General features: G+C 35.3%; 2 protein-coding genes across 9 annotated transcripts in view; one reads left to right on the forward strand and one right to left on the reverse strand.

Annotated features, from left to right (window-relative positions):
- The window catches only part of LOC103796120 (uncharacterized), a 127,081-nt gene extending 120,627 nt beyond the window's left edge, over positions 1-6,454 (forward strand). Inside the window, exon 3 of the transcript XR_013523171.1 lies at positions 5,949-6,454. The gene's annotated coding sequence lies outside the window, so the exon portion shown is untranslated. The remainder of the gene's footprint in view (positions 1-5,948) is intronic.
- Positions 1-25,750, reverse strand: part of DEUP1 (deuterosome assembly protein 1) — a 134,713-nt gene that overhangs the window by 67,644 nt on the left and 41,319 nt on the right. For all 8 annotated transcript variants that reach the window (XR_013523165.1, XM_035265259.3, XM_017977695.4 and 5 more), the window contains 4 exons: positions 21,027-21,140; positions 19,875-20,117; positions 6,448-6,593; positions 2,964-3,069 (listed from right to left, as the gene is read on the reverse strand). Coding sequence is in view for 7 of the 8 variants with exons in the window: in XM_035265259.3 (XP_035121150.1) it covers positions 2,964-3,069; positions 6,448-6,593; positions 19,875-20,117; positions 21,027-21,140 (609 nt within the window). In the remaining variant the exon portion in view is untranslated. The remainder of the gene's footprint in view (positions 1-2,963; positions 3,070-6,447; positions 6,594-19,874; positions 20,118-21,026; positions 21,141-25,750) is intronic.

The raw sequence follows: 25,750 nt of genomic DNA on the forward strand, positions 1-25,750 counted from the left end.
ATCCTGAATGACACAGTGGGATCCTTTCTTGAAGAAGAAAAAGAAGGAGAAGGAGGGAGGAGGAGGAGGGGGAGGGAGGAGGGGGGAGGAGGGAGAGGGGAAGGGGAGGGGAGGGAGAGAGGGAGGGGAGGGGGAGGGGGAGGAGCTGCTCCCAGGCAAAGAGCTCAGTGAATGAAAGCATGGGAGTGACACAGAGCAATGGCACACTCAGTGAGCTAAAAGGGGTTTGGGGTGGCTACGACTTAGTGTGCTCTGAGAAATAAGGCTGGAGAGTTAAGAAGAGGCTATCCACAAAAGAAACATGAATTTTTTCCAGGGTACTTTTTAAAATTTGATTTTTTTTCATTTCACCTTTATATATATCTTTAAAAGAATAAGGGCTCTCTCTTTTTAAATATAGCCAGAATATTACAATGTCTTTAAAAGTTAACAATTCCTCAACATCATCAAATATCTAGGCAGTATTCAAATGTAAAGTTGTCTCAAAAATATAATAAATGTTAAGTTTAATTGAATTAGGATCTAAATATGATCCATTCATTGGGACTGGTTCGTATATATCTTTCTAAAACCTCTCTTTTTGTGTGTTCTAAGTACTTTAAATGCATCATCTCATTTAATCCCAACAATGTCTCTCTCTTTTGCAGATTACTCTATTTAGCAGGTTAGAAAATTAAGGTGCATAACTTTTCACATAACATTTCTTGTGAAAGGCAGTCTAATTCCAGGACCTCTGAACTATTGTGCTCTGCAACCTCTTTGGGAAGAGCCCCGAAAGGTGTGGAGGGTAATTCACATTTGGAAAAACTAGGGTTTTAGGGGTTGATACCTACAGAGAGATTGGAAAAATCTGGGTTTTAGCGGATGCCACCTTGACTGAGATTGGAAAAAGCTGTGTACGCGATAGTAGCTAGAATGCAGTGACCTAACAGGGAAAGTACACATCCAGAGGCAAATGTGATCCACCATCAGGCTTTATGCCACACCCTTCATCTGATCCTATTCATATTAGCAACATTTTTAGAGTTTCAGAGTTGGATATGACCTTAGAAATCACACGATTGAACCTCATCATTTAACAGATGGAAAAAAAAAAGCCTCACAGGAACGAGAATGAGGCGGAGACTAAGAAACATGAGTACAAGTATCCTAACCTGGAGGACAATATTACAAGTCTCCGTTAATCTCTTCTGTCTCCAAGTTTTTTCCTCCCAATTTATTTGATGAAATAACAAGGTCAGTGCATATATCCCAGTTTGTCCCAGTATGGATTTTGCTGATTGCACTCCCCTGGTATAGTTTAACATGTTCCACTTAAACTGAAACTTTTAAAATGTAAAAAAATGAATATACTGCTGTGAAAAAGGAGTAAACTATTTTTATTATTTTCATAATGTTTAGATATTAACACAACATACTATACTGCAAAGCTTCTTTCTTAGTGAAAGAAGAGACTAATTTACCTGAGCTCCAAATGACTTTTGGTTTATTGAAAATGTGAATTTTATCACAAAATAAATGATTAAAGCAGTTTCATGTTGGAAAAAAGGAAAAGAAATAATATACTTGCAAGATTCATAATGCATAGCTCTTGTTAGTTTTATTACAAGAGAATGAAAATGCTCTCCAGAAACAATTCCTGGAAGCTAATTATATAAAATTCATTTGCTACCGTTTTTTGCCTATAAAGAAATCTGTACCTCATATCTGTACCACTGTGTCAAAACTGTGCAAAATCAGTAGATTATTTATATTACTCAAAGTTTTATTACTTTATCTAAATCTGTGAGGTTAAGAATCATGTAACTATACTTTAGGTGGCTTTAACTAATCTTTTATCATTCACCATGGACACCAGTAAAAAAGAGTTTTTTAAAGTTATATTTTTAGATCAGTAAAATAAGTTTTGTGAGATTATATGGCATTAAAGAGTTCAAAATATATAAAAAAATGATCATTCATTCGTAACAACTTTTCTGTGCTTAACCTCTGTTAGTTCTCTGACAGTCAACTCTGGCAGATAGTACCAGTCTTTCATATGATTGTCTTTCCTGTAGAAATTGGCAGAATAGCTATAGTTCTCCTAGATACTCAATAAATGTTTGTTAAATCTGTACAAACAACAACTGAATTTACAATGCTGTATATTTATGGGAAAGTTTAGCCTTAACATTAACTAACTCATTCTCTAAGTATTTATTTTCATTTACTGTGTGTCAAGCAACTCATTGATAATTCAAAGTCACACCCAGGTTTATTTAACTTTCAATTGTTTAGATTTTATAGCATTAAATATTCTGCCTGATCCTCAAAATTAAAGACCAGAGAGGTGGATAGTAGTTATGATAAATTCACAGAAAGAAGGCCATTACTGGAATGTATTAGAGGGAGGAGAGAATCATACTCTTTGTAGGAGAGTGAGGATAGCGCCCAGAACTTACTCATCCTTGTATTTCTAGCTCCAGCAGAGTTCTTGGTACATGTTAGGTACTCAAAGAAAAAATGTGGGTGCACATTTCCTGGCACATGGTAACTGTTATTTAAATAACAGTTATTATTAACTCACTTAATCCTCATCATAAACTTGTAGGTGCCAATTATCCCCATCTTAGAAATGCGGCTTGGGTGACTTGCACAGGAAACTTCTCCAAGCTTATGTGTATGGTTGAGCACAGAGTCTGTGCTCTCAACTTTCTTGCAATAAGCCACCTATCATGGATCCTCTGGCCCTCCACCCTACACGTTTCATGGGCAGTGTCCTGGTAGCAAAGCAATAACTTAAGGTTTGTGTTTTTTGTAGTCTCACACAGAAAAATGTTGGAATTATCAGCTTGGTAGATTGTCACCTTATGAAAAAATACAGAAGGAAAACAAAGAGAGTGAGAACAAAGATTTTTTTTTTACTCCCTTTGTATATAGAGTTCACATCTACCTGAAAGAATGGAGCTCATTATTTTCCATACCTTGTTCAATTCTTTTTCATGATTTGGTTGATCCTGCATCACTGAAAACAGCTCTTTTCTTTTCCTTTCTGGTTCTTTAATAGAAGGCAAATAAGATGATTCAAGTCTACAAATTAAACATATAATAATTAAAATTAAGCTTGACTTGATAAATTTTTATGATTATATTGTTAATTTAGACCATTAAGGGCTGCAGAGATAGATCACTACTTTGTTGGAAACATTTTCACTTACAGAAATTGCAAGTTCTAATACATTCAGATCCCGTACGTATTGACATCTTCAAGTGCAAACGGTTTTAATGGAAAAAAAGAAGCAATTAATATGGAACTTCAATTATACATTAAAAATTGGCAGAATACTGGGACTGCATACATAGATAAGATTTTGGGATAAAAAGAAAAGACTTTTACCTATAACAAAATAGCTTTTAAAAATGTACCCATTTTTAAAAAGGAAAGACACCCAACCTGCTAATGTATTGTTGAAAGGAACTATGTCATGAGAAGTCTAAGGGGAGCAAGTGTTCTATAAAAGAGATAAAATATGATTAACTCTGACAATCTAACCAGATAGTACTCAAATATATCTATTCTTTGGCTGCTCAATTTATAAAATGGAATTGTAACCACAGATTAATACTAGAGGGGAACAACAGAAACCAGTATAAAGAGTATAATAGCCACAGTGGGTATGAAAATGTCTAAGCAGGTAATGTTCACTTTCATATGAGACAAACTGGTGAAATAAAAATCACAGAAACACAAAAATAAAGACAACCAGGTGGGGAAGCAGCATGCTTTCTACTGGAAGTCAGGCTTGACTCTTGGGGAACATCCCCACTTGTGAGTACAATTTTAGATTTCCCGAGAACTTTTGAGAAGATTCCACACCTTCAGAAATTTCAACCAGACAAATAAAAAACCCAAATCTAAATAATGATAAAGAAATTACTAATTGAGAGATTGAAAATAGAGGAGCTGTTATAAAAGGTATAAGTTGGTAGTGATATCCTTGAGCTACATGTATCTAGACTAGATTGATTTTTTTGTGATTATCAAACATATATCTTAACTGTGGAAAATAAAGCATATCAAAGTATAATATACTGCTCTAATGTTAACGTTCAGGGAAAACCATGTTTAGCATTTTTATGTTCAGTAAATATATTTTTCCTATGCATATATATGTGTAAAGAAATATACACTTCCCATACAATCGGAATATACTATATACATATTTCAGTTTACCACTTAGTAATATATCGTAAGCATTTTCCATTTTATCCAATATTCTCCTAAAATATTATTTCAGGATGAGTCTTAAGTTTTCATTATTTCCTATGATTTGAAATGAGTGGAAAAAATTGCCTATTTTTTAATCCTTCCTAAGCAATTTCAGGAGGTAAAACGCTGAATTGAATGCTAAAAACTTCATGGTGATCTTGCAAAGTTCAGGGAGGGAATGAAATAAATGTCAAACTCCAGTGTGGATAAGTGCATAGAATAAATCATGATAATATAGAATGCTAATGTACATATATGAGGGAACTATTATTTGTCATGTAGCAAAAGGTTATGAAATTAGTTTTAATAACTCTCAAAACATATCAACCCAGGGTGCTTCTACAACTAAAAAAAAATAGAAAAAACTAAGAAAATCTTAGTATTATTGAGAAAGTTTCTGAAAATGAATAAGAACATTACCATGCTACTTCTATAAAACTACTATGCATCCATTATCAGTAGTCTGGGGTGCTTTACTTTGATACAACCACAAAGAAGCAACAGTCTAAATAAAATAAACCAAAACAATAAAGCTGATAGAACAGCATTCATATGAGAACAAACTAAAAAAAAGACGCTTTCAGTGGAAAAGACAAAGGCTGAGAAGGCTAAAATACAATGGAAGCTATGAAAAGTTAAACTTACACCTTTTCATCAAATCTCAGAATTCTAGAACTAAGGAATCCCTTCAAATAAGAAACATGTAGTTTGGAGACCAAAATGAATGCCAAGTTAAACAGAGGATGGTAAACAGGCAGAACAAAAGAGTGAGTATTGGTCAAATGTATAAATAAGTGTACTATTTTAGATTAAATAGTTTATTGAAGGGCAGTTAGCACTGTTTGGAATTTAGCATGGGCTTTAAGAGAATCATAAAAAGTACCTACGATGCTTTTCACAAAGCCAGAACTAGACATGGGTTGATTGGTGTGCTCTTCCATGAAATGTCTTTTGTTTTTAGGGATATATTCTTTTCTTTGTGTGAAGCCATTACTCACCAGACTGGAACAGCATTACATGTAATAAACAGGTTTATTAATAATCAGTGACGATGATATACATCTTGTATACAGAGCATTTGCTAATGCAGACTGGCTAACAGCATTCTGCCACCATCCTTGGTGAGACACAAAAACAGGCCATTTTAGGGATCTTAATTTGCCATTTGTTAATAAGCATAGACCTCAAAGCGATGCTAGCAGGTCTCACAACTTTGAAGAAATAATTATTGCCTTTAATACAATATAACAATCTTTCAATAAAGCATCCCTCACCATTTGGCTATTCAATTTTTAAAATCCTATCATGGATCTGGCATTAGCTTTCTGATTTTGAGAAAGATTCAAGTTTTATGAGAATAAGAGCATCAATGAACTATTAAGCAGTCAAACTGTCTATTCACAAGTGTAAACATTTAATAATTCTCAGCACTCCCATTTCCTTTGTTTATGGAATATACAGTATCTGTCTGATTTTAAAAGGGGGAAAAAATCTCTTTTAAGAAGAACTCTCAGTGGAACTGACAAGATGGTGAGCATGGTGGCCAAAATAAATACAATACATACCAGTGAAAGAGTTGACATCAGGTATAGGCAATCAAAAGAAAAGCATTTAAAAATATGGAATAAATCTTATTTCTCTGAGTTTACATAATTGAATACCAACTCTATACTATTTTTGTATTTTTTTTTCGAGACAGGATTTCACTCTGTTGTCCAGGCTGGAGTATAGTGGCATTATCACAGCTCACTGCAGCCTTGACCTCCCAGGCTCAAGCGACCTTCCTAGCTCAGCCTCTCAAGTAAATGGGACTACAGATGTGCACCCCCATGCCCAGGTAATTCAAAACATTTTTTTTGAAGAGTCATGGTCTTACTATGTTGCCTAGGCTTATCTCAATGCTGGGCTCAAGTGATCCTCCCACCTCAGCCTTCCGAAGTGCTGGGAGCCACCACGTCTGACTCAGTGTGTCAGAAGTATCCATAAATCAGAATATGATATAATTTTCTAGGTAAGTGAATATGTTAATTTTGAAGATAAAATAACTATGAATTTTATTTTTAATATTTAATATTACCCATTAATTAACATGTTAATACAAAATAGACTTATTCCCATTTCAAACATAAATTTCTTAAAAACACTCAAATATCATGTTTTGAACAGTTCTCTCAGATTGTCAAATATTAAGATTATACCTCGTTTTATTTCCTTGAGCATTTTGGCACTCTCCTATTTTTAATAATTCTCTGTGTAATTGCAATCGTTCCATTTCTATAATTCTCAAGAGATCATCACGTGACTGTAACTCACTTTTCACCTCTGAGAGACCTGCTTCCATGGCCTGAATAAAAACATCAAGAAATTTCAATGCTCATTTGTGGATATCATAATGTATAATGCATTTAAAAATATTTAACATCTATCAAGCAGTCTAAGTTTAAACAAACTAATATTTAGTCCTTTGCTTGTTCTGTCTCATAGAATTCCATTCCTTTCTTCTTTCATTTTTTCTAACAAATATTTACTGAGTTTTTATTATGCTCTGCAGATACAGACACAGAACCTGTTCTCAGTGAGCTTACAATCTAGTAACAAAGACAAAGAGTAATCAAATCATCACACAAATATCACACTGAATGTGAATTTGAAAGAATGAAACATAAAAGTATGAATAAAATACAATGCACAAAATTTTAATTAATACAAATACTTTCAAATTGTAAAAAGATAATAAGAATAACCTAATAGCTAAGCTGGCCAACAAAATGAATTATAAACTGTGATTCAACCCTTGCCCAATGGCAGCTATACTTTAGTCAGTAAAAGGAAATACTAGCAATCCTCTGGGTTCAATGTTTTATTTTGTTAATAAGAAAAGATTGAACTAGGTTAGCAGTTGTTGGGAAGGACCCATTAGAAGAGAGGAGAGGTAAAAGGAGTGGTGTCAGGTTCCTAAGAAGGTAGATTGGATGAGCCTCAAAACACACTGAGAGAATTGCCTAAAGCAAAAGTAAGGCCCTCATCTCTGTAACAGGAAGGAAGGAAGATGGAACGCAGACACGTTTATGCATTTAAATAAGGGGATATTAAGAGACTGGCTATCTCTTAGTTTCTATTTTCTCTGTGAAGTAAAAAGCAATATCACGTACTAATAGTAGAAGGAGATGTGCAGGGTATAGGAGTGATTTTTCAGAGTGATGAAGAATTTAAATGGCTTACAATGGGAATGAAAGAGTTAGCTACTTGGAGAAAAAAGCTGTATTGCTGGGCAGTGTTGAGTGCCCATTTGACGTTTGGGATGATGGCCTGTTGAGTGATTTTCTGCAGCAGTACTTGGCTGTTCTCTAGAAGAGAGGAATGGAAGAGTCCTTCAATATCATCGGTTCCTTCCATTCAATTATACAAGGAAATTAACGTTTTAAAAAAGTGCCTGACTTATATCATCAAATCCACTGCCATTTTTATGGATGAGGAAATTGAGTGCCTGACTTGATCCAAAGTTATACAACTCTTAAATACCAGATTTTGGAACAGAAAAATCCACCTTTTGACTTCTAGTTCAGTTATAATATTCAGGATGCAAAAATAATTCCTTCTACTCAAAGTAAGTTAAATAGACCTCTAGTGTATTGATAAAGACAGGGTGAGAGGTTCTGAGGGCAAGAATCTTCTCTGATAGTAAAGGGTATAGAAAATACTATATTAAAAAATTATTTGATCAATAATTCTTACTATATAGATAAACTTAATATTCACTGAAATAATATTCATTGAAATATAATCAATGATATTGAATTATTAATAATATTCACTGGAATATAATCCACATACCATAAATTCACCCATTTAACGTGTACAATCCAGCAGCTTTTAATTTAGTCACAAAGTTGAACATCACCACTACTTGATGCCACAGCATTTTCATCATCCCCAAAGGAAGCCTCACTCCCCATTTTCCCCTTCCTCCAGCTCCTGGCAACCACTAATCTATGTTCTATCTCTGTGGAACTGTTTATTCTAGATGTTTTATACAAATGGTATCATACACTATGTGTCCTTTTGTGACTGGCTTCTTTCATGTAGCATAATGCTTTCAAGGTACATTCATGTTGTAGTGTGTGTCAGTGGTTCATTCCTGTTTATGACTCAATAATGTTTCACTATGTAGATATACCACATTTTGTTTATTCATCAGTTGATGGACATTTGGGTTGTTTCTACTTTTTTGACTGTTATGAATAATGCTGCTATGAAAATTAATATATAAGCTCTTATGCGGACCTGTGTTTTATTTATTAATTCTTATTCAAAAGTTCACAAAGCCTGGAAGAATAATTGTATAGAAGGCATAGAATATAATGAGTTCCCAGATAATTTATTTTTACCAGGCCTTAAATATCTGGCTGTTTTCCAGAAGGCCTGTGTTTAGGGAAGGGCCTGGTAGCATTAATATAGCCCCAGAACTTCCTGGCCACCTTGGCGAGAAATATAAAAACAGATTCAAATTGGTGATATAACAGACTTGTTTGGATAAAGCCTCTGTTTTGAACAGTGGAGATTTCTCAGGTAAGATTAAACATTTCAAAAATCAAAGAAATGCAAAACAATAGATTACCAATCAGAAAGAGAAATTGACTTAATGTGAATGTGAATGTTGCCCATAACTTTGTCCAGTTGAAGAAGGCACTATGTAGGCTCTCTGGTTTGCAAATTTGCCACCAGGAGCAACCAAATATAAAGTTGCATGTAGAAAAGTGCAGCTGCTTTCAGTTGGGGAAGGGAGTGCACAAAAAGCTCTAACCTTAGGCCTATAAAATATAGTGTTGCCATAGGCTAGGGTTAGCTGAAACTCTGTAAAATGTGGTAATAATATAATATATTTGTTTACTGTTATTAGAAATTAATATCTGTAAGAGTGAAATTTGGAGACATCTTGAGAAGAAAGCTTATTTTTGACCTAACTACACAGGTACAAGCATATATGTTAAAATTCAAACTTTTCATAATACAAATCAGTAATAATGATTTGACATGTGAATGAATATGCAAAGTATTTTACTTATAAATGACAGCATGTAAATTGGCTGCAAAAATACAAGAAAAATTTGAAGGCTTTGTTGATACTGATAAATCTAAAATTGTTTTTTGACCTTGAATTCAAGGTTAATACTGAATTCACATAACAATTAGTGAATTGACTTAACTGAGATTTAAAATTAGTATGCTTCTGCATGAAAGTCAAATCAATTATTTGTGAATGTGGGTGCAAATATTGAGGAAAATGATTCTTTGGCACTTGATTCAGTTACTGGAACATTTTCAACTTCCTTTGGAACAGTTTAAGTATGTAAATCAACTTTAACTGTGCAATTTTATGGTATCTAAATACAGATCAGGTACTTCACATGAATACTTAGCATGTAAATTGAGATATGTTGTAAGTATAAAATACAAACCACATTTTGAAGACTTAATATGAAAAAAAGTAAAAATCTCAATAATTTTTTATATGTTGATTACATTTTAGAATGATAATATTTTGGATATATAGCAGGTTGAATAAAATATATTGCTATGATATGTTAGTTTCACTCATTTTTCTTGACTTCATATGGCTAATAGGGAAATTTAAATTATATTTGTGGCTTGTATTATATTACTATTGAACAGTGTTGCTCTAGCACCTTAATGACAAATTAACAAGCAAACAAACAAGGTTAACTTTTTGGTCATAGATAATAGAAAAATGCTGAGAAATCTATTTTTGTCATTAACTTCCAATGGGAAATACTGCACATTTAAAAAATGTGTAGAGTGTAGCATAATGGATAAATATATGCAATGAAATTAATATGTAAACTGACACATTTCAAGGTTGTGGAAGGACAAATGAGTTGTGATTCATGTGAAAATTGAGATGCATCTGGCATTAAAGTGTGCTATAAACAAAGATAACTTTACATACAAGAAATGACAATAATTCGGATGGAAATGGTTGTCTTTTTGCATTTATGTGTATGATGTGGAACTCTCTGTCATGGCAGTTTTATGCAAAGAGAAGAGGAACTTCTTTCCAAATACATATATTGGTTATAGTATTAGTTACGCTCTAATTATTCCTACTTGGTAAAATATAAATTTTGTAAAACATGTTTAAAGCCCATCTGTTTAGTTAGAAGTTTGCCTAATGGTTTGAAAGGAGCAGTGCTTCTAAACCTTTAAATCAACTACCAAATATAAATAACTGATATATTTTCATTTAGATTTATCCTAAAGAAAAGAATGAAACATGAGTAAAATGTGGAATGAAACAGAGGAAAAGCTAAATTAATGCAATATGTTCAGAAATTTTTTCCTAAATGGATGAAAAAAATACTTAGTGTTTCCCTGAGAGTAGAAATCTGTAGACATCTTAAACTTTTTGAACCAAATTACATTTTGAAGTCTTTTCATTAGTTCATAACGGACTTTGTTTTTCATAAAACATGGTCCAGAATGATTTAGTTTGATTTTTAATATATATGATTCTTTTATAAAATATAAAATGGAGATTCTTAGTTTAAATGTAATAATGTTCCTAGATCCAAGGATAACCAAATAATTTTTTTAAATGAACAAAAATTTGTAAAAAAATAATTTTGGTAAACTTCCTCATAGAAATCAGTATAAATATTAGTCATATTAAAAGTTGATATTGACTATGGAAAACATCACAAAATGAAGTTAGAGAATTACTAGTGAGAAATATGAGAAAAATAACTTATTTCAAAATTTAAAAAAGGTTTATCAATCTTAGCACTATTGGCATTTGGGACTGGGCAATTCTTTGTTGTAGGGTTGTCTTGTGCACTGTAGGGTGTCTAACAGTATCTCTGGCCTCTACCCACTATATTCTTGTCACACTCCTTTCCTTGTTGTGGTAACCAAAAATGTATCCAGGCATTGCCAAATATCATGTGGAAGGATAAATCACCCTAGTAGAGAGACACTAATTTAAACAAATGTCATAAAACTTAGGCAGTGAGTACTGCTGTTTTGCAACCTTTAGTATAAATATCAGGAAAATGACTTCACAATTATATTGACTGCTAGGAATAGCTGGATTTTAATTTTGTTAGTTGTATATAGGAACATTATAAATTATTAAGTACATTAATATATAAATACCATAAGGAAAAATAAAAATAGGTAACATGGACTTTCCTTAGCCCAGGCAACCCACAGAGCCTTCTCAGATGTGCATGTAAGCCCATAGAAGTTTGTAGAAATCTTTGAGGAGTAGGGAAGAAGTGTGGTAAGTTACATCCTGTTGAACTTAGGTCAGAAGAGTAAGTTAATTAAATGATATCAATAAATGATAGGGTGACCTTGGCCAGCAGCTGCTTTGATTCTTCTTACTTCCTGATACACATTGGCTCTCAAGTTGCACGCACTCTCCCTCTCCTTGCCATCAGGAGTGTGTCATTGTGATAAGTGTGAGAAGCATATGCTTAAGGCATTTATTTGGAGGGAAATTAGAGATGGTGATTTCTAGCTAGGAATATTATAATAAAGTTCCTCAATGTACATTCTTTCCCTGTCTGAAACATTTTTTCTTTTACAAGATTGTTCATTCTATTTTCTGGAAAAATATAAACAATAAAGTTCTGAGGAGGAGAAAGATGGAGTTCATCAAGGGAAGCATTATAAAGAGAGTCAGTCATACTGCCTACAAAGGGTAACAGAGTATTTGATTTTCCCCAAGAATACAGGTATAAAGTAGCCACTTCTATCCCACAAGTAAGTCAAAGACAAAAGCCTCAAAAAGAGGATGCTCTTGGATCTTGTAAATAGGCCCAAATAGAATTATTTTGGTAATATTAAAAGGAACTGATGTTAGTGAAGAAGGTGAACCTCACTGAAGGGTGGAACCAGACTTGATAACTGGGCCTATTAGTGAAATATGTTTCAGGCAAACTGAACAGGAGAATAAACCTGAGCAGAGAATTGATTTCTAGGGACCAAAGCCAAAAAGGCATGAAGAAGAAACAAGGCAGGGAAAAATGGCAGATAGGAGGCAGGACTAACTTGTAGCTCCCACTCAGACAGACACAGCAGTGTCTGGAGACACAGATCATGAACTTTTTGCTCCAGGAACTACTGTAGGAACATACCAGGAAAGCCAAGAGAATCCATCCCTAGGGAAAGGAGGCAAACACCACATCAAGGGAGTACCCATGCGACAAAAGAATCTGAACAACAGCCCTTGAGCCCTAGATCTTCCATCTGACATATCTACTCAAATGAGAAAGAACCAGAAAATAACTCTGGTAATATGACAAAACAAGGTTCTTTAACACCTGCAAAAGATCACACTAGCTCACCAGCAATGGATCCAAACCAAAAAAAAATCTCTGAATTACCAGAAAAAGAAATCCAAAGGTCAGTTATTAACCTACAAAGGAGGCACCAGAGAAAGGTAAATACCAACTTTAAGAAATAAAAAAAAATGATACAGGGCATGGATAGAAAAATCTCCAGAGAAATATCATAAATAGAAAACAATTACAACTTCTGGAAATAAAGGACACACTTAGAGAAATGCAAAATGCACTGGAAAATCTCAATAATAGAAGAGGGCAAGCAGAAGAAAGAACTCCAGAGCTTGAAAACAAGGCTTTCAAATTAACCCAATCTGACCAAGACAAATAAAAAGGAATTTAAAAAAATGAACAAAGCCTCCAAGAAGTTTGGGTTTATGTTAAACAACCAAAACTAAGAATAATTAGTGTTCCCAAGGAAGAAGAGAAATTTAAATGTTGGAAACATATTTGAGGGAATAATTGTGGAAAACTTCCCTGGCCTTGCTAGAGATCTAGACATCCAAATACAAGAAGCTCAAAGAACACCTGGGAAATTCATCACAAAAAGATCATTGCCTATGCACATAGTAATTAGGTTGTCTACAGTCAAGATATAGGAAAGAATCTTAAGAGATGTGAGGCAAAAGCATCAGGTAACCCACAAAGGAAAACCTATCAGATTAACAGCAGATTTCTCAGCAGAAATCCTACGAGCTAAAAGGGATTTGAATCCTATCTTTAGCTTCCTTAAACAAAACAATTATCAGCCAAGAATGTCGTATCCAGTGAAACTAAGCTTCATAAATGAAGGAAACATACAGTCTTTTTTAGACAAATGCATGCTGAGAGAATTCACCACTACTAAGCCAGCATTACAAGAATGCTAAAGGAGCTCCAAATCTTGAAGGAAATCCTCAAGATACACCAAAATACAACGTTCTTGAAGCAGAAATCTCACAGGACCTATAAAACAGTAACACAATGAAAAAAAATGAAATATTCAGGCAACAACTAGCATGATGAATATAATAGTACCTCACTTCTCATACTAACATTTAATGTAAATGGCGTAAATGCTCCACTTAAAAGAGAGAGAATGGCAGATTGGATAAGAATTTATCAACCAAGTACCTGCTGTCTTCAGGAGACTCATCTGACACATAAGGACTCACACAAACTTAAGGTAAAGGGGCAGAAAAAGATATTACATGCAAATGGACATCAAAAGCAAGCAGGAGCAGCTATTCTTATATCAGATAAAACAGACTTTAAAGCAACAACAGTTAAGAAAGGCAAAGAGTGACATTATATAATTATAAAAGGACCAGTCCAACAGGAAAATATCACAATCCTAAATATAAATGCACCTAACACTGGAGCTCCCAAATTTATAAAACAATTACCACTAGACCTAAGAAGTGAGATAGACAGCAACACAATAATAGTGGGGGACTTCAATACTCCACTGACAGCATTAGACAGGTAATCAAGACAGAATGTCAACAAAGAAACAATGAACTTAAATGATACCCTGGAACAAATGGATCTAACAGATATTTGCAGAACAGTCTACCCAACAACTGCAGAATATGTATTCTATTCATGTTCTACAAGAAAGACCATATGATAGGCCACAAAACAAGTCTCCACAAATTTAAGAAAACTGAAATTATAGCAAGTATTTTCTTAGACCACAGTGGGATAAAATTGGAAATCAACTCCAAAAGGAGCTCTCAAAACCATGTAAATACATGGAAATTAAATAACCTGTTCCTGAATGATCTTTGGGTCAACAGTGACATCAAGATGAAAATTTAAAAATTCTGTGAACTGAATGATAATAGCGACACAACCCATCAAAACCTCTGGGATACAGCAAAAGTGGTGCTAAGAGGAAAATTCATAGCATTGAATGCCTACATCAAAAAGTCTCAAAGAGTACAAATAGCCAATCTAAGGTCATGCTTCAAGGAACCAGAGAAACAAGAACCAAACCCAAACCCAACAAAAGAACAATCTTGCATGTTCTTCACATGTACCCCAAAACCTAAAACGCAATTATATATATTTATATATGAAAGGAAATAACAAAGATCAGAGCAGAACTAAATGAAATTGAAACAAACTAACAAAAAAACTCAAAAGATAATGAAACAGAAAGCAGGTTCTTTGAAAAGGTAAACAAGGAACAAGGGCAGGATGTAGTGGCTCATGCCTATAAACCCAGCACTTTGGGAGGTCGAGGCAGGTGGATCACCTGAGGTCAGGAATTCAAGACCGCCTGATCAGCATGGAGAGACCCTGTCTCTACTAAAAATACAAAATTAGCCAGGCATGGTGGCACATGCCCATAATCCCAGCTACTCAGAAGGCTGAGACAGGAGAATCACTTGAACCCAGGAGGTGGAGGTTGCAGTGAGGTGAGATCATGCCATTGCCCTCCAGCCTGGGCAATAAGAGCTAAACTCCATCTCAAAAAAAAAAAAAAAAAAAAGAAAAGGTAAATAAAATTGATAGACCATTAGCAAGATTAACCAAGAAAAGAAGAGAGAAGATCCAAATAAGCTCAAATAGAAATGAAGCAGGAGATATTCCAACTGACTACTAAAATACAAAAGAACATTCAAGGCTACTATGAACACCTTTACATGCACAAACTAGAAAACCTAGAGAAGGTGGATAAATTCCTGGAAATATACAACCCTCCTAGATTAAATCAGGAAGAAACAGAAACTCCGAACAGATCAATAGCAAGCAAGGAGATTGAAATGGTAAAAAGGCTGAGTGTAGTGGCTCATGCCTGAATCCCAGTGCTTTTGCAGGCCAAGGCGGGCAGATCATTTGAGATCAGGAGTTTGAGACAAGCCTGGCCAACATGGGGAAACCCCGTCTCTACTAAAAAATACAAAAATTAGCCATGTGTGGTAGTGGGTGCCTGTAATCCCAGCTACTCAGGAGGGTGAAGCAGTAGAATCACTTGAACCTGGGGGGTGGAGGCTGCAGTGAGCCAAAATTGTGCCACTGTACTCCAGCCTGGGCAACAGAGTGAGACACTGTCCAAAAAAAAAAAAAGAAAAGAAAAAAATGGTAATATGAAAATTGCCAACAAAAAAAGTCTAGGACCAGATAGATTCACAGTTAAATTCTACCAAACATTCAAAGAAGAATTGGTATCAGTCTATTGACACCATTCTAAAAGATAAAGAGGGAATCCACTCCTCAATCATGCTATAAATCCAGTATCACCCTAATATCAAAACCAGGAAGGGATGTAAGAGAAAAAGAAAACTAGACCAATATTCCTGATGAACATAGATGCAAAAACTCTATACAAAATACTAGCTAACTGAATCACAAAGATAATCCACCATGATCAAGTGGGTTTCATATGAGGGATGCAGGGATGGTTTAACATACAAGTCAATAAATGCAATATACCACATAAACAGAATTAAAAACAAAAATCACATGATCATCTCAATAGACACAGAAAAAGCATTTAAGAACATGTAGCATCCCTTTAGGATTAAAACCCTCAGCAAAATTGGCATGGAGGAAATGTACCTTAAGGAAAAAAGCCATCTATGACAAACCCACGGTCAACATTATACTGAATGGGGAAAAGTTGAAAGCATTCTCCCTGAGAACTGGAAGAAGACAAGGATGCCCACTCTCAGCACTTCTATTCCACCCAGTACTGAAAGTCCTAGCCAGAGCAATCAGACAAGAGAAAGAAATAAAGGGCATCCAAATTGGTAAAAAGGAAGTCAAACTGTCTCTGTTGACCAATGACATGATTGTATACCTAGAAAACCCTAAAGATTCATCCAGAAAGCTCCTAGAACTGATAAATAAATTCAGTAAAGTTTCAGGATACAAAATCAGTGCACACGAATCAGTAGTATTGCTATATATCAACAGTGACTGAGCTGAGAATCAACTAAAGCCTCAAAAAAAAAAAAAAAAAAAACCAAAAGAAATGCTTAGGAATATACCTACCCAAAGAGGTGAAAGACCTCTGCAAGGAAAACTACAAAACCCTACTGAAAGTAATCACATGACACAAACGGAAACACATCCCATGCTCATGGATGGGTAGAATCAATATTGTAAAAATGACGCACTGCCAAAATCAATCTTCAAATTCAATGCAATTCCCATAAAAATACCACCATAATTCTTCACTGAATTAGAAAAAAAACTCCTAAAATTCATAGGGAACCAAAAAAGAGCCTGCATAGCTAAAGCAAGACTAAGCAAAAAGAACAAATCTGGAGGCATCAAATTACCAAACACCCTATAAGACCATGGTCACCAAAGCAGCATGGTACTGGTATAAAAATAGGCACATGGACCAATGGAACACAATAGAGAACCCAGAAAGAAAGCCAAATACTGCCAATCTTTGACAAAGCAAACAAAAACATAATGTCTGGAAAGAACACCCTGTTCAACAAATGGTGCTGGAATAATTGGTAAGCCACATGGAGAAGAATGAAACTGGATCCTCATCTCTCACCTTATGCAAAAATCAACTCAGGATGGATCAAGACTTAAATCTAAGACCTGAAACCATAAAGATTCTAGAAAATAACACTTGAAAAACCCTTCTAGACATTGGCATAGGCAGACTTCATAACCAAGAACACAAAAGCAAATGCAACAAAACAAAGATAAATAGATGGGACCTAATTAAACTAAAAAGCTTCTACACATCAAAATAAATAGTAGAGTAAACACATAACCCACAGAGTGGGAAAAAATCTTCACAAATTATACATCTGACAAAGGACTAATATCCAGGATCTATAAGGAACTCAAACAAATCAGGAAGAAAAAACAATCCCATCAAAAAGTGGGCTAAGGACATGAATAGACAATTCTCAAAAGAAGATACACAAATGGCCAACAAACATGAAAAAATGCTCAACATCACTAATTATCAGGGAAATGCAAATCAAAACCACAATGCAATACTTCCTTACTCCTGCAAGAATGGCCATAATAAAAAAATCCAAAAAAAAATAATAGATGTGAGTGTGGATGTGGTAAAAAGGGAACACTTTTACCTGCTGGTAGGAATGTCAACTAGTACAACCATATGGAAAACAGTGTGGACATTCCTTAAAGAACTAAAAGTAGGTCTATCCAGCAATCTAACTACTAGGTATTCACCCATTGGAAAAGAGGTCATTATATGAAAAAGATACTTGCACACACATATTTATAGCAGCAATTGCAAAAATATGGAACCAGCCCAAATGTCCATCATTCAATGAGTGGATAAAGAAAATATGGCATATACTTATCATGGAATACTACACAGCCATAGAAAGAAACAAAATAATGGCATTTGCAGCAAGCTGGATGGAATTAAAGATAACCATTATTCTAAGTGAAGTAACTCAGAAATGGAAAACCAAACATCATTTGGTTATGTCTCCTACTTATGTTCTCACTCATAAGTGGGAGCTAAGCTATTAGGATGCAAAGGCATAAGAATGATGTTGGAGGACTCAGGGGAAAGGATTGGGGGGTGATGGATAAAATACTACAATTGGGTACAGTGTACACTGTTCAGGTGATGGGTGCACCAAAATCTGAGAAATCACCAGTAAAGAACTTATTCATGTAACCAACCACAACCTTTTCCCCTGTCAAAAGAAGGGACAAAGCAGAGAATGCTTTAGTTTGCACTGGATGACCTAAAGCCTAGAGGAGAATACTTGGGAAGTACCAAGAAAAACAATTTTCTTATTTACTGAATGTGATTCTGATGCAGATTCCAGCAGTACAAAGACAGCTACAAAATTTAAGTTTAGGTTGCCTTTAAATTGAAGGCATGATCAGTTGTCATATAGCCAGGGAAGCAAAAGGCAGCAGCCTCTGAGAAGGAAAGACCCCATCACTGCACAATTGGCAGTCCTGCAAACACAGCTCAGACAGTCAGAGGAGGGATGATGTAAACACTTAAAGCCTCTAGGCACCCCCTAGAGCAGAAGAATGAGTGCTAACCTCATTTAAATTAGAATGAAGGGAGAGAAAACACCATCAACATCTTTTCTATTTCGAGACAATGTCTCGCTTTCTCTGCCTTTAGTGTTTGCAGTTTAGCTTGCTTTGTTGCTTTACTTCTGTATTCTAACTTGTATTAGAATAAGACTTCCCTCCTTAAAACTGGAGTTTGAGGTGGGATATATGCATGTCTTAGAATCACCTCTAAATAGGAAAGACTGGAGCCTTGTGTTCTGTCCCTTCCCGAACATGGAGAAAGAGGAACATAGAACAGTAGATGCTGGCAGAGAAAGAAGTTAAAGGACTAACTCTATATATAATCCCAAATATAATGTGGCAGGGTCGGGGGATGAGGAGTTGGTCCAGGATTAAGAAATGACCCTGGGAGTTTAAGTGGCAAAAGATCCTGGAGTAGGTGTATCTCAGCAAAAAGAAATGGAAGTTCTCAGGCAGTGATCTCACCTCAATGATGTATGTTAGGAAGAGGAGTTAGTTGAGTGGGGAAAAGAGATGGGCCAACTGTCATGGAGGAAGTGGTAAAAAGAGGCTGAATATTTGGAGGTGGGAGAAAAAACCTAAAACGGGAGATAAAAGAATGTCTCAAGTACTAATGAATAAGATATACATATTTTGTAAAGAAATTGGTAATGACCAATTTTGATGAATGCTGTATAACCTTTCTAATGACTGCAAGAAATAGACAAAAAAGAAAAGAGCATTATTGGGTTATGAAAAAAATTAATGCTTGTTAAACCATCAATCATATTTGCCAATGTGAAAGTTACCTAAAAATAAATTCTAGGTTACTGTTTGATATATGATTATGATAAGGTTACCAGTGATAAATCACTAGAGTCACCTCCATAGCGCTCGCTGAGGTTACTAGATTGTTGAACCCTTCATGATTTCCTGTATCTTTAACTCAGGATTCTTCTGAGTCAAAGAGACATAGGGTCAGAGAAAATAGTGGGGGAAGAGGGTGGTATATGGCTAAAGGCATAGAGGTCTGTAAGTGACCACTGTTGTATTGCACTGAAAATACATTATTATTATGCCACTGTGAAACCAAAGTGCACTCGAACTGTGGGAAATACTTATCGAATTATTGAATCTACTCATTAAGTGCAAATTACTAAGAAATATGAACAGAATCTTCACATGTATTAATGATAGAAAACTGCCATTCTAATACCTACATCTGTTGAGTTACCATTTATAACAAGTCATGGACAATACAAGTTGAAAAACAAAAAATTAATCTTCACCTTGCACTGTCTTTGGTACATTCTCAGTTCTTGCAAGAGCTTCTGATTTTCATCTTGTAATTTATTCCTGCTTAGTGCTATTTCACTCACAGCTGATTTTAGTTTTTCAATAATGAACTCATCTCTTTCACTGATTTCACAATTGGTATCTGGGTCACATATCAAATGAGGAATTTCAGAGCTGCTGTCTTCTAAGCATTGTTTTTTACCATTTAGTTGAGTTTGGTAACTTTGTGCCTGTTTCTGAAAAATATAAAAACTGTGTAACTAAAATGAAGAATGTTATATTTAAGCTTACATGAAGTTCAAGAATGATAGAAAAGAATTAGTAGGAATATCTTTAAATATGTTACTAGATAATGAAAGTTGGTCCTTTGTTATTTCCGTCTTGTATTTGTTTTCAAATTTCAATTTCAGATGGCATAAAGAGAAAATATGTTTGTATAACCTCAGAGTAAAGATGTAGAGTAGGGAAGTGGGTTAGTGATAGAAAAGCCATATTAAGCAAGAAAAAAATCTAGAAGGTGGAAAAAGAAAAATATGAATTCAATTATACAATGGTTGAAAAAAGTCTCTATAACCAAAAATAAATAAATTAAAAAATTCAATTGTAGGGGAAAAGTTGTCAGTGCATGTAATAGAATTAATAAGTCCTAATGTACAAACACTTCTACACATCAATAGAATTAATAAGTCCTAATGTACAAACACTTCTACACATCAATAAGAAAAGAGCAAACAGCACAAAAGAAAAATGGGCAAAGTTTATCAATAGGCAATTCACAGAAATACCTGAGAAAGGCTAAAAATCATATGTGGAGATGCTCAGTCTTAAAGTAGCCAGAGAAATACAAAGTAAAGCAAGCAATCTTAGACTGAGTGCCTTGCCTGTAGGCATACAAAAACATATGCTATTTAATGACACAATAACAATGGAATTTTAAATAGCTCCATCCTTTGAGACACGTAGACTAAATTCAACATTAACAGATATTCTATGCACTTATGACTGTACCCACCTTTGGACCTACTTTGGTTACTTTTTTTGGTTGGCATTTCTATTTGTAAATAGATTACATGCTGAATGATAAAGATACAAATATCTAACCTCCACTTTCTTCTGATTTAAACTTCTAGTATTAAATAACTTACCTGAAACTGATTACACTTCTCAGATAATAATTTTTGTTGAGCATCTAAAGAAATCAGATGAGTCTGATATAGTATCTCTTGCTTGTCCCATTCTCTTGACTTTGCTCTAAATTCCTTTTAAAAAGTAGGGAAACAAACATATTAAAAATATTATTCATTTTAAAATAAAACGAGGAAGACTTTTTTCATTTGTACATTTTCATTCTGAGAAAATAAAAAAGTCAGTCCATTCCTTACTGATTAGGGAAAACAACAACAACAAAAAGGTGTCAAATCACTTATGTTGAATTTTTTACCATCTCTAATTTTGACTAGGAAAATACAGAATTTGTCGCATTGTTAAAAATGTAAGTAAAGTCTCTCTTATTCTAACAAATACTTATTACTAATAAGGGAATTTCAAACAACTTTTTTTGCATTAGCCAGTAGTTCCTTTCTATTTCTTGACACAAAGAAATAGAAATATTATTTCCTTCATTCACTCAGTTGCCAAATTTGTTCTGTTTTTTTTTTTTTTTTTTTTTAAGAGAATGGGGCTTGAACTTATTTAGTGACTGTTAAGGACTGAATGTTTATGTCCCTCCCAACAAACGCATATGTCAAGCCTAAACCCCAGTCTGACAGCATTATGAAGTGAGGCCTTTCGGAGGTAATTAAGTCATGAGAGTGAAGCTTTCATGAGTGCCCTTATAAGAAGAGCTTTGAGAGACTTTGTTTTCTCTCTCTTTTTCCTTGCCATCTGAGGATACAAAGAGCAGACAGCTGTCTGTAAACCAAGACAGGACCCTCATCAGAATCTGACCATGCTGGCTGATATGGTTTGGCTCTGTGTCCCGACCCAAATTTTTTTTTTTTTTTTTTGAGACGGAGTTTCGCTCTTGTTACCCAGGCTGGAATGCAATGGTGTGATCTTGGCTCACTGCAACCTCCACCTCTTGGGTTCAAGCAATTCTCCTGCCTCAGCCTCCCAAGTAGCTGGGACTACAGGCTCATGCCACCATGCCCAGCTAATTTTTTTTTGTATTTTTAGGAGAGATGAGGTTTCACCATGTTGAGCAGGATTGTCTCGATCTCTTGACCTGCCTCGGCCTCCCAACGTGCTGGGGTTATAGGCTTGAGCCACCGCGCCCAGCCCCATATCTTACATTGAATTGAGATGGGGGTGGGTCTGGTGGGAGGTGAGTAGAACATGTGGGTGGTTTCATTTTTTTCATAATGACATTTAAAAAAAAATTTTTACTTTAAGTTCTGGGGTACATGTGCAGATCTTGCAGGACTGTTACATAGGTATACACTGCCATGATGGTTTGCTGCCTCCATCCCCAAGTCACCTACATTAGGTATTTCTCCTAATGTTATCCCTCCCCAATTTCCCCACCCCATTATCCCTCCCCTAGCCTCCCACCCCCAACAGACCCCAGTGTGTGATGTTCCCCTCCCTACATCCATGTGTTCTCATTGTTCAACACCACTTATGAGCGAGAACATGTGGTGTTTGGTTTTGTGTTCTTGTGTCAGTTTGTTGAGAATAATGGCTTCCAGATTCATCCATGTCCCTGCAAAGGACATGAACTCATCCTGTTTTACAGCTGCATAGTGTTTCATGGTATATATGTGCCACATTTTCTTTATCCAGTCTATCATTGATGGGCATTTGGGTTGGTTCCAGGTCTTTGCTATTGCAAACAGTGCTACAATGAACATCCATGTGCATGTGTCTTTATAATAGAACTATTTATAATCCTTTGGGTATATACCCAGTAATGGGATTTCTGGGTCAAATGGTATTTCTAGTTCTAGATCCCTGAGGAATTGCCACACTAATTTACACTCCAACCAACAATGTAAAAGCGTTCTTATTTCTCCACATCCTCTCCAACATCTGGTGGAGATGTCTTGGCTATGTGGGCTCTTTTTGGTTCCAAATGTAAGTTTAAGGTGATCTCCAGATTTTTTAATGATCACCATTCTAACTGGCCTGAGATGGCATCTCAATGTGGTTTTGATTTGCATTTCTCTAATGACCAGTGATGATGAACATTTTTTTCATATGTTTGTTGGCTGCATAAATGTCTTCTTTCGAAAAGTGTCTGTTTGTATCCTTTGCCAACTTTTGGATGGGGTTGTTGGTTTTATTCTTGCATATATGTTTTAGTTCTTTGTAGATTCTGGATATTAGCCCTTTGTCAGATGGGTAGCTTGCAAAAATTTTTCCCATTGTGTTGATTGCTGGTTCACTCTCATGATTGTTTCTTTTGCGGTGCAGAAGCTCTTTGGTTTAATTAAATCCCATTGTCTATTTTGGCTTTTGTTGTCATTGCTTTTGGTGTTTTCGTCATGAAGTCCTTGCCTATGCCTATGTCCTGAATGGTATTGCCTTGGTTTTCTTGTAGGGTTTTTATGCTATTAGGACTTAAGTTTAAATCTTTAATCTATCTGGAGTTAATTTTTGTAAAGAAGGGGTCCAGTTTCAGCTTTCTGCACATGGCTAGTCAGTTTTCCCAACACCATTTATTAAACAGGGAATCCTTTCCCCATTGCTTGTTTTTGTGACGTTTGTCAAAGATCAGATGGTTGTAGATGTGTGATGTTACTTCTGAGGTCTCTGTTCTGTTCCATTGGTCTGTATCTCCACTTTGGTACTGGTATCATGCTGTTTTGATTACTGTAGCCTTGTAATATAGTTTGAAGTCAGGTAGTGTGATGCCTCCGGCTTTGTTTTCTTTGCTTAGGATTGTTGTGGCTATGTTGGCTCTTTTTTGGTTCCATATAAAGTTTAAGGTGTTTTTTTTCCGGTTCTGTGAAGAAGGTCAATAGTAGCTTGATGGGATAGCATTGAATCTATAAATTACTTTGGGCAGTATGGCCGCTGTCACGATATTGATTCTTCCTAACCATGAGCATGGAATGATTTTCTATCTGTTTGTTTCCTCTTATTTCCTTGAGCAGTGGTTTGTAGTTCTCCTTGAAGAGGTCCTTCATGTCCTTTGTTAGTTGTATTTCTAGGTATTTTATTCTCTTTGTACCAATTGCAAATGGGAGTTCGCTCATGATTTGCTCTCTGTTTGTCTGTTATTGGCATATAGGAATGCTTGTGATTTCTGCACACTGATTTTGTATCCTGAGATTTTGCTCAAGATGCTTATCATCTTATGGAGATTTTGGGCTGAAACGATGGAATCTTCTAAATATACAATCATGTCATCTGCAAATAAGAGACAATTTGACTTCCTCTTTTCCTAATTGAATACTCTTTATTTCTTTTTCTTGCCTGAGTGCCCTGGCTAGAACTTCCAATACTATGTTGAATAGGAGTGGTGAGAGAGGGCACTTTTGTCTAGTGCCAGTTTCCAAAAGGAATGCTTCCAGTTTTTGCCCAGTCAGTATGATATTGGCTGTGGGTTTGTCATAAATAGCTTTTATTATTTTAAGATATGCTCCATCAATATCTAGTTTATTCAAAGTTTTTAGCATAATGGGGCTGTTGAATTTTGTCAAAGGCCTTCTCTGCATCTATTGAGATAATCATGTGATTTTTGTCTTTGGTTTTATGTGATGGATTACGTTTATAGATTTGCGTCTGTTCAACCAGCCTTCCATCCCCAGGATGAAGCCAACTTTATCATGATGAATAAGCTTTTTGATGTGCTATTGCATTCGGTTTGCCAGTATTTTATTGAAGATTTTTGCATGGATGTTCATCATGGATATTGGCCTGAAATTTTCTTTTTTAGTTCTGTCTCTGTCAGGTTTTGGTATCAAGATGATGTTGGTCTCATAAAATGAGTTAGGGAGGCTTCCCCCTTTTTGTATTCTTTGGAATAGTTTCAGAAGTAATGTTACCAGCTACTCTTTGTACATCTGGTAGAATTCAGCTGTGAACTCATCTCGACCTGGGTTTTTTTTTGGTTGGTAGGCTATTAATTGCTGCCTCAACTTCAGACCTTGTTATTGGTCTATTCAGGGATTCAATTTCTTCTTGGTTTAGACTTGGGAGGGTGTAAGTGTCCAGGAATTTATCTGTTTCTTCTAGATTTACTTGTTTATGTACATAGAGGTGTTTGTAGTAATCTCTGATGGTACTTTGTATTTCTGTGGAATCTATGGTGATATCCCCTTTATCCTTTTTTATTGCTTTTATTTGATTCTTCTCTCTTTTCTATTAGTCTGACTAGCTGTCTAACTATTTTGTTGATCTTCTTAAAAAATTAGCTCCTGGATTTTTTGAATTTTTGATGGGGTTTTTGTGTCTTTATCTCCTTCAGTTCTGCTCTGATCTTAGTTATTTCTTGTCTTCTGCTAGCTTTTGAATTTGTTTGATCTTGTTCCTCTAGCTCTTTTAATTGTGATGACAGGGTGTCAATTTTAGATCTTTCCTCACTTCTCATGTGGGCATGTAGTGCTATAAATTTCCCTCTAGACCCTGCTTTAAATGTGTCCCAGAGATTCTGGTATGTTGTATTTTTGGTCTCATTAGTTTTAAAGAACATCTTTATTTCTGCCTTCATTTCATTATTTATCCAGTAGTCATTCAGGAACAGGCTGTTCTGCTTCTGTGTAGTTGTGTAGTTTTGAGTGAGTTTCTTAATCCTGAGTTCTAATTTGATTGCACTGTGGTCTGAGACTGTTTGTTATTATTTCTGTTCTTTTGCATTTGCTAAGGAGTGATTTACTTCCAATTATGTGGTCAATTTTAGAGTAAGTGCGCTGTGGTGCTGAGAAGA

This window comes from Callithrix jacchus, chromosome 10 (genome assembly GCF_049354715.1).
Source record: "Callithrix jacchus isolate 240 chromosome 10, calJac240_pri, whole genome shotgun sequence".
In the NCBI taxonomy this organism is placed as follows: domain Eukaryota; kingdom Metazoa; phylum Chordata; class Mammalia; order Primates; family Cebidae; genus Callithrix; species Callithrix jacchus.